Source organism: Heterodontus francisci, chromosome 4 (assembly GCF_036365525.1).
Source record: "Heterodontus francisci isolate sHetFra1 chromosome 4, sHetFra1.hap1, whole genome shotgun sequence".
Lineage (NCBI taxonomy): Eukaryota > Metazoa > Chordata > Chondrichthyes > Heterodontiformes > Heterodontidae > Heterodontus > Heterodontus francisci.
In genome coordinates this window covers 58305105-58322023 of record NC_090374.1, presented here as the reverse complement: position 1 = coordinate 58322023, position 16919 = coordinate 58305105, and the positions used below count along the sequence as shown (strand labels likewise).

At 43.7% G+C, this 16919-nt stretch overlaps 1 protein-coding gene across 7 annotated transcripts in view; it reads left to right on the top strand.

Moving 5' to 3' along the window:
- Window positions 1-16919, top strand: part of LOC137369057 (xanthine dehydrogenase-like) — a 225248-nt gene that overhangs the window by 161059 nt on the left and 47270 nt on the right. For all 7 annotated transcript variants that reach the window (XM_068029610.1, XM_068029607.1, XM_068029609.1 and 4 more), the window contains 5 exons: window positions 745-859; window positions 4174-4254; window positions 6449-6613; window positions 8200-8337; window positions 11130-11212. In XM_068029610.1, coding sequence (XP_067885711.1) covers window positions 745-859; window positions 4174-4254; window positions 6449-6613; window positions 8200-8337; window positions 11130-11212 — 582 coding nt within the window. The remainder of the gene's footprint in view (window positions 1-744; window positions 860-4173; window positions 4255-6448; window positions 6614-8199; window positions 8338-11129; window positions 11213-16919) is intronic.

The following is a 16919-nucleotide window of genomic DNA, read 5'->3' as shown; positions in this document are numbered from 1 at the left end:
TTTCACACAAAGAATAGTGGGTATCTAGAATGAGCTGCCAGAGGAGGTGGTTGAGGCAGGAACAGTAGCAACATTTAAGAGGCATCTGGACAGGTACTTGAATGAGCAAGGCATAGAGGGATATGGAATTAATGCAGGCAGGTGGGATTAGTATAGATAGGCATTATGGTTGGCATGGACGCGATGGGCCGAAGGGCCTGTTTCTTTGCTGTACGACTCTATGACTATTATCTTTAGCTATCTGTGCTAATGTTTTATTTGCTTTCTTTACTGCCTTTAGACATTAAACCAGTGGTTTAAGGCGTATCCATCAAAACCCCCATATCTTTTTCCTGCACTGTTTATATAATGATTTCAAATCTGTAATTATTCATTAGGCTGAGGTGTTACTGAGATCCACAACTGCACATCCTTTGTCAAGTAGACATGTAATCCAGTCACACAGCTATAAATCTACAATAAAAAAGCAGAAAGTGCTGGAAATACTCTGCAGTTCAGGTGGCATCTGTGGAGAGAGAAGCAGAGTTAACATTTCAGGTCTGTGACCTTTCGTCGATCCCTTTCATCAAAACCGTAACACTGCTTTTCTCTCCCTCCAGATGCTGCCCGACCTGCTGAGTATTTCCAGCACCTTCTGTTTTTATTTCAGATTTCCAGCACCTGCAGTATTTTGCTTTTATTATAGCTATAAATCTATCATAACATATGGTGCTTTAAAAAGACAATTCTTTTGATTTGTTCCAGGTGGGGTTTAATGAGGATGGTACACTAAATGGTATTATCATTACTTACTACTGTGACTATGGAAGCAGCCCGAATGACAATGAGGTTGGATCAAGCTTCATATTTTCTGATAACGGTAAAGTATCTCACTTAGGAATTCAGTGTCCACACATTATCAGCATTTGAAGCCTCAAATGATGTTAACTGTTGATTCCTTGAGGACTTTAACCTATAAACAAAGGGGAATTTATTTTGAGCCAACAAAACAAATTACTGGACCTGTCATCTGCAATGCTGCCGAATATTACATTCTTCATAGATAATTGAATAAAACCAACTGTTAGTGCATGGCAAAAATTGGCCTTTATTGTAGAAGTACTAAGGGTAGTTAACAAGTTATCCAGCAGGAAAGAAATTTTCATTATGTCTTTAGCTATTGTGTTCATTTTAAATTGCATTCTACAGAAAATGTTCACTTTTTCAGCAAAATTTACTTCAATAAGCAGCCACTAACTATATTTTAATGGTCTGTTGGCAGAGTTGTAAGTGCATACGTAATATTAATGAAGCTCTGATGATGCCACTGTCACATATTCTAGCAGCATCTAGTCATCTGGTTACTAAAGAAGTTGAATATAGGCTGGTGTTATTAGGGTGGGTGGAACTGGTCATAATCAGTATCTGGGTGGGTGGAACTGGTAATAATCAGCATCTGATTATGTTTGCAGTAGCTTTCAGGTAACCAGTTAGTGTCTATATTGTTATGATCCTGTAGTTTTTTTTTTCCGGAAAATAATTGGTGTGTATTTAAGACAGCAAAGGATCAGTACTGCTTTAAGAACAAGCAAGCCTCAGGAGTTACTGAGAAGGTGCATTTTGGTTGTCGTTGGACATAACCATACAGAGAGGGAACAGCCAGCTTCAAAGGGTGCATCCTGGTTGCCTTGGATAAGCCACTCGGACTGAGCATCGAGAGATACATTTGTCACAATTTAATTTTGAATTGTCTTATCGTGAAAAAAAAGACTGTTCTAACTGAGGAAACAGACAGACAGCTGTGTATTAGCACCTGAAAGGAGAGCTCTCAGACCATTTAAACTGAAGGAAGAGAATTTAGTCAGTTTATTTATTATTATTCTCTCAAAATTCTAAAAAGTCAAGCCAAAACAGAGATCTCTGATAAATTAAACTGAAGGAAGGGAAATTAGGCTGTGACAATCTTTTATTCCTCAAAAACTCTAAAGCCAAATTGATTCATTAAAAAAGTGTTTGTAAGTTGTTAATTGTTGAAATTCATCGCTGGAGAAGGAAAGCAACAATTTCGACTTCTGGATTCTTCAGCTACCTTTTTTGCGCCATCAGACAGCTGTGAGGACTTCAAGCAACCTTAGACTGTTCCACATCCGGCAGCAGCGTAAATTTACAAGGACTCTAATTTTTTCTGTTTTAAATGTTGTTAATATCTTAGTAGTGTTTAAGAATTTAGTTTTTCTAATTAAACAGTTAATTTTATTGATTTATAGACACTTGGTTTGGTTAGCCTCATTCGGGGGTTAATAGATGAAACAAATTGGCTGGGTCTTTCTTCAATTTGGAAAGTTTAAAGCGATATATTTGGTGATCAGTGGAGGGACGGGATTGAATTAACAGTGTGTTTCTCCCACCACAATCAGAATCGTATATTTTGATTGGGGGCTTGACTGGAGCGGTTGATCGTAACAATGTGCGTGATTGTATTTGGGTGCTGTGCTGTATGATTGCCACTGTGATTTTTCCCTCCCTGTCCACATCTAGAATTTCTGCTGAAAACCTTGGAAAGTCAAAGCTTCATCCTTACATTTGTAAATCTATATAAAGTTAATCTCTGTTCAGAATTCAAGTAAATATTGGGCTGGATTTTATTCGCGCGCTGCGCTCCGCAGCTTTGCACTCGGCGGCCCTCTGATGTGGAAGTGCCACCGCACTTGAAATAGAGGGGGCGGAGCAGCCACCCCCGATGATGTAAAGGGGACGGCTGCCGCGTCCCCGGCAACACTGTCTGGCACCACTGCGCGGGCGCCAGCGGCATTTCTAAAGGGCTTCAAGCCCTTCGGTTACATTTTAAAATTTAAAGGTCCCGATCGCCAGGAAATAAAAATAGAATGTTATTTCAAATGTAAAACACATCTCCCACCTCCCAGTGGGTAATTTATACATTAATTGCCCTCTTCCCCCATCATAAACTTTTAATAGTATCCCGAACTTGCCCCCTGAAATTTGTTCCCTTTGACCCTCAACCCGTTCCACCATTCCCACTGCCAATAAAAATTGTTTTCCCCGCTCCCCCACCCCTCCTAACCTGAAAATGTTATTCCTTCCCCCTTCCCACCAGGTTCTCACCTCGGAACTCCATACGGAGTTCCGAAGGTGCGCGAGCTGCGTTCGGCGGCGGTAAAATCAGCGTGGGATGGCCGCCGCCTGCAGATAGGTCAGTTTACATCTAATTAATGTTAAGTTGCATATTTAGATGAAGGCCCCGGGGGAGCCGCACCGAGGTCCCCCCGCTACCGGTAATACATGGCGGGCCCTTCTCAACGTCGGGGGTCGAGGCGGGCCTCTCCTCGCTGAATTTTACGGCCCACCCACTGCGACCCATGACATCGAAGGGCTAGTAAAATTCAGCCCATTGAGCGTGATCATCATCTACCATGTGTCATGCCACCACCTAACTCTGCAAGTTCCTTTTTGAAAAAGTGGAACAAAGAACAAAATGAGTCCAATTGGTTTACTTATGCGATTTGAGCACCTTGATGCAAACTTGTCGATTTCCCCTTGTTTGAATTAGTGATCTTGCCAAGGCTGGTTAGAGTGATGTGGAGAGGGAGCTGCTCTTCTGATTTGCCTTCTTCACTCAGGCTGGAGTTAAAATTGCATTTGGGGTTCTATGATGTCGTTGAACCCCAATCTGCATATTTAGAGAAGGACCCTGCTTGCTTTAGGTGGGCCGCTTTGTTGCCTGTTCAGAAGCCTGCTAAAATAAATAGGCGGCCAGCAGGATGCAGATGACACAAGGGCAGCTGAGTAACCTGGATGATTTTAACTGTCCATCTCTGCAGGCAGGTAGGGTTAATATCGCACCCATTGAATTTGACAGTGCCACCTAATACTACTGACATTCAGCATCGTGGCAATTCCACCTGCCGCCACATTTAAACAAGCTTCTTTTCTCTCTACGTTTGTAGTTCAACGTTATGTCAACCATGAAAAATCCTCATTGGCTCCTGTCATTTTTAGCTTTGATAGGGTATTCATAAGTAGAAATACATTCAGTCTACTTTATGCAGCATTTTAAACACCAATTAAATTTTAAATGCATAGTATTGCCAGCTTTCTGATGTAGTTCAAGATGTGGTCATTACCTTTTTCTTTCTCCTATCAGATCCATGACCTGACCCCTTGTTTTTCTTGCAGCATACAAGTGTAAGAACTGGCAGCTGATCCCTATAGCTGTAAAGACAAACCGTGCAGCCCACACATGGTGCAGAGCTCCAGGTAATAGAAAACTGTTTTGATTTATATGAATGGATATAAGACCCACAAACTGTGTGTTAAAGGCAGCAGATCACAGTATCAGCTATATTAATGTGTGAAAGTATGAGTGGCAGCCAGGCATTTTGCCACAAAGTGAAAGGGAAAATCAGAGCCGAAGTCCAGATTAATTCTTTTGCATGTCCTGGTAGTTGATTTTGGATTGTTCAATTCTGGGCAATAGATGATGTCATCGAGAGATACAGCACTGAAACAGGCCCTTCGGCCCACCGAATCTGTGCCGACCATCAACCACCCATTTTTACTAATCCTACATTAATCCCATATCCCTACCGCATCCCCACAATTCTCCTACCACCTACCTACACTGGGGGCAATTTACAATGGCCAATTTACCTATCAACCTGCAAGTCTTTGGCTGTGGGAGGAAACCAGAGCACCCGGCAGAAACCCACGCAGTCGCAGGAACAACTTGCAAACTCCACACAGACAGTACCCAGAATTGAACCCGGGTCACTGGAGCTGTGAGGTTGCGGTGCTAACCACTGCGTCACCGTGCCGTCCAGCACAGGGATACTTGAATTGGGGTGAGGGAAAATAATTTGGAAAAAATGTATGTTTTCTTCATTTATTTTAAACTGACTTGTAATATTTTATCAGCTTCATGCAGCTAGCAAAACTTCAGGGACAGATTTACCCTTAGTACAGTTCTACGTCACTTAAGGTGAAGTATATTCTCAGACTAGAGTTAATGAGTATGATATACTGTTTGGCTAAAAACAGTTCCCATTTCAACAGTGATAATCAAATAGATTCTTATGACTTTGTTATGACTACATTCCATCCTGAAGCTGTAAGCTACTGGTCTTAAGATCATAGTCTTGCTTCTTTGATCTACCATCGAGTGCCTACCCAAGATGATTTTCAGTATTCAGTATTAGGCACAATGTTACGATGGGCTGGATTTTTGATGGAGGTGGGGCTCCTGGCGCTGGGCAGAAAAGGCAGGGGGAAGCCCGCCTCTTTGTTTCTGTGTCTTCCCCCCCCCCCACCTGGAGCGATCCTCCAGTCTTTTAAAATCAGGAGCCGGGATCTTGTCTCCATGAGCGGCTAATCAGAGGGCCGGCAACTCAACAGTATCAGCAGTGCCACCGGGAGCGGTGGCCACTCAGTACTGTAGATGCCTTGGACTCAAGCCCAGCACTGGAAACCCGGACCTCAGATAAGTGAGGTGGAGTCTCCGGGACCAGTCCGGAAGACCCCGGTGAGGGGCAGGGTGGTCATGCAGTCCAGGTGGAGGTGGGTCCTGGGAGGTAGAGTGCTTCCCAGTGGGGTTCCTCCTTGGGCCATAGATTGCCCATGGAGGAGGGTCCCCCACCCCAGCCCAAAGGGAGTGCGCCTCATGTTACAAGACCCCCTCCCTGTGTGGCGGAGGCTCCCACCCCCCCACTGCTGGAAAGTTCCCAGCAGCAGTGGGAGGAGGCCCTTAATTGGTCGTTACTAGGCCACTTAAAGGGCCTTAATTGGTCTCTCGGTGGGAAGGCCATCATTGGCCTAAATTGACCCTGGGAAGATCGCTTGGCAGCGGGTCCCCTGCCACCTGTCACGATACACCCCACTTCAGGGGCCACATAAAATCCTGGCCAACATCCTTCTAGCTACCATCAAGCTTAAGCTGACAACCAACCACAAATCACTATAAATGGAGAAAGTGGGTTTCAGCATTTCCCACTGGTATTCAGTGTTACTTCAGGTAAATGCTAAAGCAGTAGTTGTTAACTAAATTTGTGTTAGTGTGAACTAAATTAAAAATTAGAATTGAACTGCTCATCAAAGCTAAAACTAAAATTCAAGATAGAGGTGAGAAGTAACCTAAAATTATAATTACGATCAGCGAGTGAATGAGCTGATGATCTGATCTTGCTAATGTGGTTGAGGGGGTATCTTTGGCTAGGACATGGAGAGAAGTTCCTGCTCTTTGAACATTGCCATGATATCTTTAATGTCCCACCTGTGCAGGCAGTTTCATCTGAAGGACAACATCTGTGACAATGCAGCACTCCTCAATGCAGCACTGAAATATCAGCCCAGATTATACACACAACTCAGCAGTGGGGCATGATATTCTGTATAAGAGGCCAGAGTTCCATCAACTAAGCCAAGTTGACGCACAAATATAAACTTTCTGCTTATACAGGTTCAAAACCCAACATATTTGTCATTGAAACTATTCTTGAACATGTGGCCAAGTTTCTGTCATTGGATCCAATCAGAGTAAAGCAGAGGAACTTGTACGCTCAAGGAGACACTACACCATTGGGCTTCCTCCTGCCCTACTGTAGCATCCAGGATCTTTATTCATGTGAGTTCTGAGCTCTATCGGACAAATCCTGCTTCTGTGACAATCAACGTATTATTGTTAGAAGTAGGTGTTTGTCTTTGGCAACTAAATTAGTGGGTGTAAAATCCTCTGTAGTTTTGCACCTGTATTTCTGACTACTTTCTATTAACATCTGACAATCTCTGTCATTGAGTCCTGATGAAATAGTTGGGCAGTCTAAGCAAAATCTAAAGATGAATTTTAAGAATCCCCAAAGACCCCTTTAGGACATATTATTACTGATTTGGCAGTTACACCCAAAGGTGGTACATACATCTCTGTCTTTGTTTTCACGCATTAAAAATAAGGTGCTTTTACTATTTTATTTATAATTATTCTTCATTTGCTTCTAGTTGTACGAGTACTATGCTTAGAAACTAGAAGCACAGGAAGAGTTGGTCTGTAATATAACTTCAAGCTGAATCAGAGCTTGCACATTTATGGGTGCATCAATGTTGCAATTTGCAGCTGCAATTTCTTATGTTTCTTTTCATGATGACTGAGAAAGATTTATACATGTCATTAGGGGGAGAAAACACATTGGTGGCCTTAATAAGCCAGCTTAGGTATTCAACATATCAACATATCCCAGTGGCCAGAACAGACGTAAGCTTGTGCCTCCAGAGGCACCAGTTATATTAGAAGCCCTAGCAAAAACCATCTCCTACCTTTCGTACTTCCTGGAGGAAACAGCAGCATCTTAATTAGTTTACACCACTTTCAAAGAAATCAGCATTAGAAGGTAAATATAGCATAACCAAACCTGAGAGCAAGTTACTTGCCCAAGTTCTCATCTGTAGAATTGCTTAGTAGAGTGGGTCCAATTGTTGGGGTAAGGGGTCAAAAGTAGAATTAGTGGAAAATGAGCAACGACCCAAAGTGTGATTATGGCCACGCGTCCTGGAACATGGAACGCATCACATCGACCTCCCCACTAAGATCTATTGCAGGAGGCATTTCATTTCTCCACTCGCCATCTCAGAAGGCCATGGAATGTATAGCCAAACTAGATTACCCAATGTGACTTTTCCTGTCATCAAAAGTGGTAGTAGTACTAGTAGAATTAGTGTAACAGTCAAACTGTCAAGTTGATAAAGAGCAGCAAAAAAAAATGTTTTATAACCAGGGCAAATTAGTTACTATGGAATTAATTTTACAAAATTGTGCACTCAACATGGTGTTTGCACGCTCAGAGTGCTGATCAGAATGAAGAGGTTAGCTAGCATATTTCATGGCTCGCCTGATTTTTTTTGGTTTCAGTCATGCCTACTGATGAATTCACAAAGCACTGTGAAAAGGAATTGTTTCCATTGTTATTGGCAATTGTACATCTATGTCTATCTTATGCAACCCCACATGGACTGCAGCAGTTCAAGAAGGCATCTCACCACCACTTTCTCAAGGGCAATTAGGGATGGGCGATAAATGCTGGCATTGCCAGCGACGCCCACATCCCTTGAACAAATACAAAAAAACACTTGGAAGATGTGAAAACAGTACAGTGCTTTTTCAGTTGCACTCTTTTAATGTATTGGAGCATTAACCATTTTTGTTGTTGGTCTGGACAGCTCAGTTAACAAAAGTGGATGTGGCTGGACGTCTGAAAGCAATTAAGAAGTTCAACGCAGACAATCGTTGGAAGAAGAAAGGACTAGCGGTGGTACCTCTCAAATACTGCATGTACTGGAGCGATGGATGTTATCTATGTGAGTGCTGAGTATAACCACTGTGGTAGTGTAGCTGGTTAAGAGTGTGTAATTGAAATTGTAAGGGTGTTGCATTCACATTGCGAAGGAAGAATAGCTGTGTTATTATCTAAGAATATGATTTCATTTTTATGCAGATAATTATGTTAAGACCACTGTGATAACTTATCCTATAGGAGAGTGTGTTTAGTGAGGATACTGCAGGGTAGCAGTGCAATTGTTGCATTTGATTACTATGCCTTGTGTGAAAATAATGAAACACTTGTATCTATTTGGCTCGGTACCGGCTTCCTTAATTGTCAGAATGCATAAGGGATTAAAAAGCAGCTTCACCCAAAGAATCACATCCCTGTTTAATGATAATGGAACAATTAGTAGAATTTGGCACAGAATGCTGAGACGAAAGTTTCCCCGACAAGCAAATTGACCTAATTCAAAATGGGTAGGTGTCCACGGTACAAAACTATCGATAATTCAGGGTAAGTTAGCATTAAATTGACAGTCTGAGGATATTGGAAAAGATTAGCCTGCAACAGTAAATGGAGTGCACTGTGTTAGTGCACTTAATGTACCTTGGCATTTGCTCAGAGAACTATTCCAGTCCAGAACGCCATCTGCTGCAAACATATGGACAATACCACGAGGGAATGACATAATCCCGATGCAACAGTGGATGCTTTCAGGCAAGCATTAAGAGTCTTGGGGCAAGATTTTGAGTTCCTGCTGGGGACAGGAACAGAGGCGGGTGTTGCGCGGCTCAATCCCGCCTTCGGGCCATTTTTGCGGAGGTGGGCTGGAGGGGGTGTTGGCATGGCTACCTACCTGCATGCGGCCAGTAGCCGACACAGCTGATTAAGAGCCAATTGAGGCCAATTAAAGGAAGCCAACTAGGATTTTCCGGTTGGCCTCCAGGTTCCCGCAGGCAGCGTGGGCCAGTATAGATACCTGGAGATGGCTTTCTGGTGGCAGGCCAGGGGGCTAGCACTCCACACAGGCCTAGAGGCCCTCCCTGCCCACCTGGATGCATTAACAGACACGTCCCGCCCTGTAGAGGGCACCCCCCCACCAATCCACCCACAGTGGGGGCCTGGCTGTAAGATGCATTTTTTAATTTAATGTTGAAAAAAGTTGGAGAGGGTGCCTCCATTTTGAAACACCCTCTCCCTTACCCTGTATCGCAGCCTGCTGTTCCTTTCAAGCTGGAAGGCCACTGATTGGCCCTCCAGCTTTGGGAGGCCACCACTGTCTTTAATTGGACAATGAGCTCTTTCTGCAGGCCAATTAAGGGGGCATCCCATGAAAATCATAATGGGTCACTGTTTCCCCAGGGGGTGAGATCGGGGCCTGGAAACATTCCTGACCTCTGATTCCCACCCTGGAGGGAAAATTCTGCCCTTGGAATCTTGGTGAAAAAAGCTTTTTATTTTTTATTTATTAGTTTAGTACTTAACGTTTATTTTATTTGTCACTTAGCTATTGTTTCGACTTCAGTAGAGACTGCTAACTTTAAAACAAGAAATATGATATTCCCAGTGACCGATTAAAGAATCACACAAGATTTCACGTTTAAAGACTTTTACTATTACAAGTAAACTAAAAAAAAAAATCCATATTAACTAAACAGTACTTAGTAGGTAGCTAATACACTAAAATATAGAGAAAGGTATTTCCCATTAACTTATTAAAACACTCAAACTCCACACCACATTTATACGTTACACAGTGTTCTCAGCGAAAAGGTACCCTTGCAGGTTAAACCCCAAACTCCTCCCAGCTGTAATGGATTGGATCACCCAGTATTCTTCTCAAAGCCAACGTCCTCTTCATTCACATCTTCCAAGCACGTTCGACTGGACTTCTGTTAATAAGCCAATCTCTGACACCCCCATTGGTCTTTTCTCCTCCGCAAACCTCAAGCCTTCAAACTAGGTTGAAATTTTAGCAGCCTTTTGCTGTATCGGTGATCTGAGAGCAGCTGCTTCCCCAGAGAGCTGTCTCTTTCTTTAGGTTGCGCAGCGGACTGTTAATCTTTGTTTCTTCATTTCATGCCCCCCAGACCTAGGAAAGCCTCTCAAATTTATCCAAATCATAAGTCAATAGCCATTTGCCTTTGACAATTCTCGGAGACCATGGAGGGAATTTTATTCTGGTGGCAGGGGTCCCAACATCTGGAAAAAGCGACGCCAAGATTCCTGCGTTGCCTCTTCTCCAGAAGCCCCACTGAATCTAGTGCCAATCAGGCACTTAAGTGGACAGCAGCGGGCCTTCCACAGGATCAAGGACCCCATCTCCGGAAGTCCCACCCTTGGAGTGCTCTGTGGACAGGCTATGATATTGATTGCAACAATCTTGATGAGGCTTAGCCTTAGAGGAGTTCATCTCCTACTAGCCTCAGAGAAGTAAGAGTTTATGGGAGTTATCTTATTTACAGTTATTTCTATCTATTCTTGGAACATTCTAGTAACTGATAGTGTCACATGGAGTCAGGTTGTCCTTCTTATACTTCGGAACATTCCAGTAACCATTTGACTCGTATGTGGTTATGTCTAGCTTTGAATGTTTAGAATGTATAGTTGTTTTTACCTACACTAGGAACATTCCAGTAACCATATGGTTGTCTCTGCCTACATTTACGATATTCAAATAATATGGTTGTCTCTACCTATACTTTTTCAAATTTCATTTTAAGATGATGTTTTCACTATATATCTGATTAAGTAATAGTAGTGCGTGTGATGTTTATTGTTCTGTAGCGCATATTGTGTCGTCTAACAGTAATTTGTCGATCTTAGGCACTGTTTCAGTATTTGCCAGTGATGGTTCAGTTATAGTATCACATGGTGGAATTGAGTCTGGTCAAGGTCTCAATACCAAGGTAGGCTCCACAATTTATGGAGTGACTCTTTCATTGCATATAGTTTGGTTTCATGATCTTACTTTTTGTCTTTATTCTCTTCCTTCATTTTAATTTCTTGATCCCATTACCTTCCCATAGTTCCTGCCTTTTATTTTACTCCCACTACAGTCTCCCTGTTTTGACTTTTTAAAAGGTGTGAAACTAGTAAGTGTTGATGTTCAGAGAGACTTGGGGGTACTCGTACAAGGAACGCACAAAGTTAACATGCAGTTGCAGCAGGCTATTAGGAAGGCAAATGACATGTTAGCTTTTATTGCAAGGGGATTGCAAGAATAAAGAAGTCTTACTAAAATTGTAAAGGGCTTTGGTGAGACCGCACCTGGAATACTGTGTGCAGTTTTGGTCTACAGATTTAAGAAAGGATATACTTACACTGGAGGCAGTGCAGCGAAGATTTACTACATTGGTCTCTGGGATGAGGGTGTTGTCCTATGATGAGAGGCTGAGTAAATTGGGCCTATATTCTCTGGAGTTTAGAAAAATGAGAGGCATTCTAATTGAGACATACAAGATTCTGAAACGGCTTGATAGGGTAGAAGCTGAGAGATTGTTTCCACTGGTCAGGGAATCTATAACATGGGGACACAGTCTCAGAATAAGCGGCCAATCATTCAAGACTGAGATGAGGAGAAATTACTACACTAAAAGGGTTGTGAATCTTTGGCGTTCTCTACCCCAGAAGGTTGTGGATGCTCTGTCATTGAATACATTTAAGGCTGGGATAGATAGGTTTTTGGCCTTGCAGGGAATCAAGGGATATGGGGAGCAGGTCGGAAAGTGGAGTTGAAGCCTAAAATCAGCCATGATTGTATTGAATGGTAGAGCAGGCTCGATGAGCCATGTGGTCTACTCCTGCTCCTATTTCTTGTGTTGACATTTTACTCCCTGCAGGCAAATTGTAGGAGCAGACTGTCAAATCCAAAAATTCAGTATTAATTTGTTGTGTGAACATTTTATATTAGAAATGTAAAAGAGGGTGATGGATATGAGAAATACTGGATGCAAAAACCCAATGGAAAGATGGGCCAGTTCAGTTCCAGTGGTTAAAGTGTGGTGTTAATAACACTGTGCGTGAAATCCCTGTACAGACCATTAAGGCTTGGAGGAAGAGAACATTTGATTTAGTGGCTTAGCATTCCCATATCTGAGTCAGAAGATGAAAGGTTTAAGACCTAATCCAGACAGCCATTGCAAGTGGAGACTAGAATATGGTCCCAATACTGAGTTAACATCCATGGATATTCATCTCAGGACGGAGTAGATCCTGGCTCAGTGGTAGTGTGCCTGCCTCAGAGTCAGAATGGTTGGGTTCGGGCCCAACTCCACACATTGCTGGCAAGCAGAGCCCTGGCTCTGAATACTTGATTGACTTCCAGTGGGGGGTATTTGACTTCAATGGGAAATAAAGGATAGTTGTGGCTCTTTCGCCTTGGTTGCAGTTCACCAATGAGAAAAAACTCAGAAGATAAATACCGTGAGGAAGGCTCTGGGAAACCAGCTCAATTTGAGACTTACAACAGGACATACTGTAGGGCAGAACACAATGGACAGATGAACAGCAGTGCTGGTCATTCCCACAGTGGTCTGAGTATCTTAAAAAGAAAGAAGAAGCTCTACGGAACTCAGGCATTAAAAAAAATACAGACGCTGAACTGAGAGAGATATTGGGTATGGTGATCAAAAGCTTGGCCAAAAATGTGGATTTTAAGGAGCACCTCAAAGTAAAAGAGGGAGAGAATTTCAGAGCATGGGACCTCCACAGCTGAAGGCATGGCCACAAACGATGTGGGAAAGGTGGGGTGTGTGCACAAGAGGTCAGAGTCAGACGAATGGAGAGATTTACAATAGAGATAGAATTGGATTAAAATAAATAATATTTTAAATTTGATGTGTTGGAGGACCAGGAACTAATTTAGGTCAGCAAGCACAGGCATGATAGGTGAATGAGACTTGGGCTGAATTTTTCAAGGAAAGCAGAGAGTTAACCCTGGTCCAGCAGGCGGTGGGAACTTGGGGCGGCATTTTGCTGCCGGTGGCCAATTAACAGGCTGCCGCCGGGGCCACCATCCAATTCAGAATGGCGGCCAGTCAACCAGAGCTGCTGACCCAATCAGAGGGCTGGCAGCTCAGCAACCTCGGCAGCGCTACTGAGGTTGCAAGAGGAAGGAGAGGGCGCCTTCATGGTAAAGCACCCTCAAAGACGAGGTAGGTTTTGTTGAGGTGGCTGGGGCGATGGTTGTGTGTGTGGGGGTGATGTCCTATTCTAGCCTCTTTGGGACATGGAGTGCGAACCCGCTGGGAAGTCAGCAGAGTTTGCTTCCACTGCAACAATCGTTCATGGGATATGGGCATCGCTGTCGAGGCCAGCATTGACTGCCCATCCCCAGTTGCCCCTGACATCTAAGTGGTTTGTTAGGCCATTTCAGAGGGCATTTAAGAGCCAACCACATTGCTGTGGATCTGGAGTCACATGCAGGCCAGACCAGGTAAGGACAGCAGATTTCCTTCCCTAGAGGACATTGGTGAACCAGATGGGTTTTTACAACAATCGACAACGATTTCATGGTCACCATTAGACTAGCTTTTTTTTAAAATTCCAGGTTTATTAATTGAATTCAAACCACAATCTGACGTGGTAGATTCAAACCCATGAGCACTAACAAAGAACAAAGAAAATTACAGCACAGGAACAGGCCCTTCGGCCCTCCACGCCTACGCCGATCCAAATCCTCTATCTAAACCTGTCGCCTATTTTCTAAGGGTCTGTATCTCTTTACTTCCTGCCCATTCATGTATCTGTCTAGATACATCTTAAAAGACGCTATCGTGCCCGCGTCTACCACCTCCGCTGGCAATGCGTTCCATGCACCCACCACCCTCTGCGTAAAGAACTTTCCACGCATATCCTCCCTAAACTTTTCCCCTTTCACTTTGAACTCGTGTCCCCTTGTAATTGAATCCCCCACTCTGGGAAAAAGCTTCTTGCTGTCCACCCTGTCTATACCTCTCATGATTTTGTACACCTCAATCAGGTCCCCCCTCAACCTCCGTCTTTCTAATGAAAATAATCCTAATCTACTCAACCTCTCTTCATAGCTAGCGCCCTCCATACCAGGCAACATCCTGGTGAACCTCCTCTGCACCCTCTCCAAAGCATCCACATCCTTTTGGTAATGTGGCGACCAGAACTGCACGCAGTATTCCAAATGTGGCCGAACCAAAGTCCTACACAACTGTAACATGACCTGCCAACCCTTGTACTCAATACCCCGTCCGATGAAGGAAAGCATGCCGTATGCCTTCTTGACCGCTCTATTGACCTGCGTTGCCACCTTCAGGGAACAATGGACCTGAACACCCAAATCTCTCTGTAGATCAATTTTCCCCAGGACTTTTCCATTTACTGTATAGTTCACTCTTGAATTGGATCTTCCAAAATGCATCACCTCGCATTTGTCCTGATTGAACTCCATCTGCCATTTCTCTGCCCAACTCTCCAGTCTATCTATATTCTGCTGTATTCTCTGACAGTCCCCTTCAGTATCTGCTACTCCACCAATCTTAGTGTCGTCTGCAAATTTGCTAATCAGACCACCTATACTTTCCTCCAAATCATTTATGTATATCACAAACAACAGTGGTCCCAGCACGGATCCCTGTGGAACACCACTGGTCACACGTCTCCATTTTGAGAAACTCCCTTCCACTGCTACTCTCTGTCTCCTGTTGCCCAGCCAGTTCTTTATCCATCTAGCTAGTACACCTTGGACCCCATGCGCCTTCACTTTCTCCATCAGCCTACCATGGGGAACGTTATCAAACGCCTTACTGAAGCACATGTATATGACATCTACAGCCCTTCCCTCATCAATCAACTTTGTCACTTCCTCAAAGAATTCTATTAAGTTGGTAAGACATGACCTTCCCTGCACAAAACCATGTTGCCTATCACTGATAAACCCATTTTCTTCCAAATGGGAATAGATCCTATCCCTCAGTATCTTCTCCAGCAGCTTCCCTACCACTGACGTCAGGCTCACTGGTCTATAATTACCTGGATTTTCCCTGCTACCCTTCTTAAGCAAGGGGACAACATTAGCAATTCTCCAGTCCTCCGGGACCTCACCCGTGGTTAAGGATGTTGCAAAGATATCTGTTAAGGCCCCAACTATTTCCTCTCTCGCTTCCCTCAGTAACCTGGGATAGATCCCATCCGGACCTGGGGACTTGTCCACCTTAATGCCTTTTAGAATACCCAACACTTCCTCCCTCCTTATGCCGACTTGACCTAGAGTAATCAAACATCTGTCCCTAACCTCAACATCCGTCATGTCCCTCTCCTCGGTGAATACCGATGCAAAGTACTCGTTGAGAATCTCACCCATTTTCTCTGACTCCACGCATAACTTTCCTCCTTTGTCCTTGAGTGGGCCAATCCTTTCTCTAGTTACCCTCTTGCTCCTTATATATGAATAAAAGGCTTTGGGATTTTCCTTAACCCTGTTTGCTAAAGATATTTCATGACCCCTTTTAGCCCTCTTAATTCCTCGTTTCAGATTGCGCCTACAATCCCGATATTCTTTCAAAGCTTCGTCTTTCTTCAGCCGCCTAGACCTTATGTGTGCTTCCTTTTTCCTCTTGGCTAGTCTCACAATTTCTCCTGTCATCCATGGTTCCCTAATCTTGCCATTTCTATCCCTCATTTTCACAGGAACATGTCTCTCCTGCACGCTAATCAACCTCTCTTTTTAAAAGCCTCCCACATATCAAAAGTGGATTTACCTTCAAACAGCTGCTCCCAATCTACAGTCCCCAGCTCCTGCCGAATTTTGGTATAGTTGGCCTTCCCCCAATTTAGCACTCTTCCTTTAGGACCACTCTCGTCTTTGTCCATGAGTATTCTAAAACTTACGGAATTGTGATCACTATTCCCAAAGTAATCCCCTACTGCAACGTCAACCACCTGGCCCGGCTCATTTCCCAACACCAGGTCCAGTATGGCCCCTTCCCGAGTTGGACTATTTACATACTGCTCTAGAAAACCCTCCTGGATGCTCCTTACAAATTCTGCTCCATCCAGACCTCTAACATTAAGTGAATCCCAGTCAATGTTGGGAAAATTAAAATCTCCTATCACCACCACCCTGTTGCTCCTACAGCTTTCCATAATCTGTTTTCATATTTGTAACTCTATCTCACGCTCGCTGTTGGGAGGCCTGTAGTACAGCCCCAACATTGTTACCGCACCCTTCCTATTTCTGAGTTCTGCCCATATTGCCTCACAGCTCGAGTCCTCCATAGTGCCTTCCTTCAGCACAGCTGTGATATCCTCTTTGACCAGTAATGCAACTCCTCCACCCCTTTTACCTCCCTCTCTATCCTGCCTGAAGCATCGGTATCCTGGGATATTTAGTTGCCAATCATGCCCTTCCCTTAACCAAGTCTCAGTAATAGCAATAACATCATACTCCCAGGTACTAATCCAAGCCCTAAGTTCATCTGCCTTACCTACTACACTTCTTGTATTAAAACAAATACACCTCCGACCACCAGTCCCTTTGCTTTCATCATCTGCTCCCTGCCTACTCTTTCCCTTAGTCACGCTGACTTCATTATCTAGTTCCTTCCAGGCTTTAGTTACTACATCCTTACTCTCCACTGACCT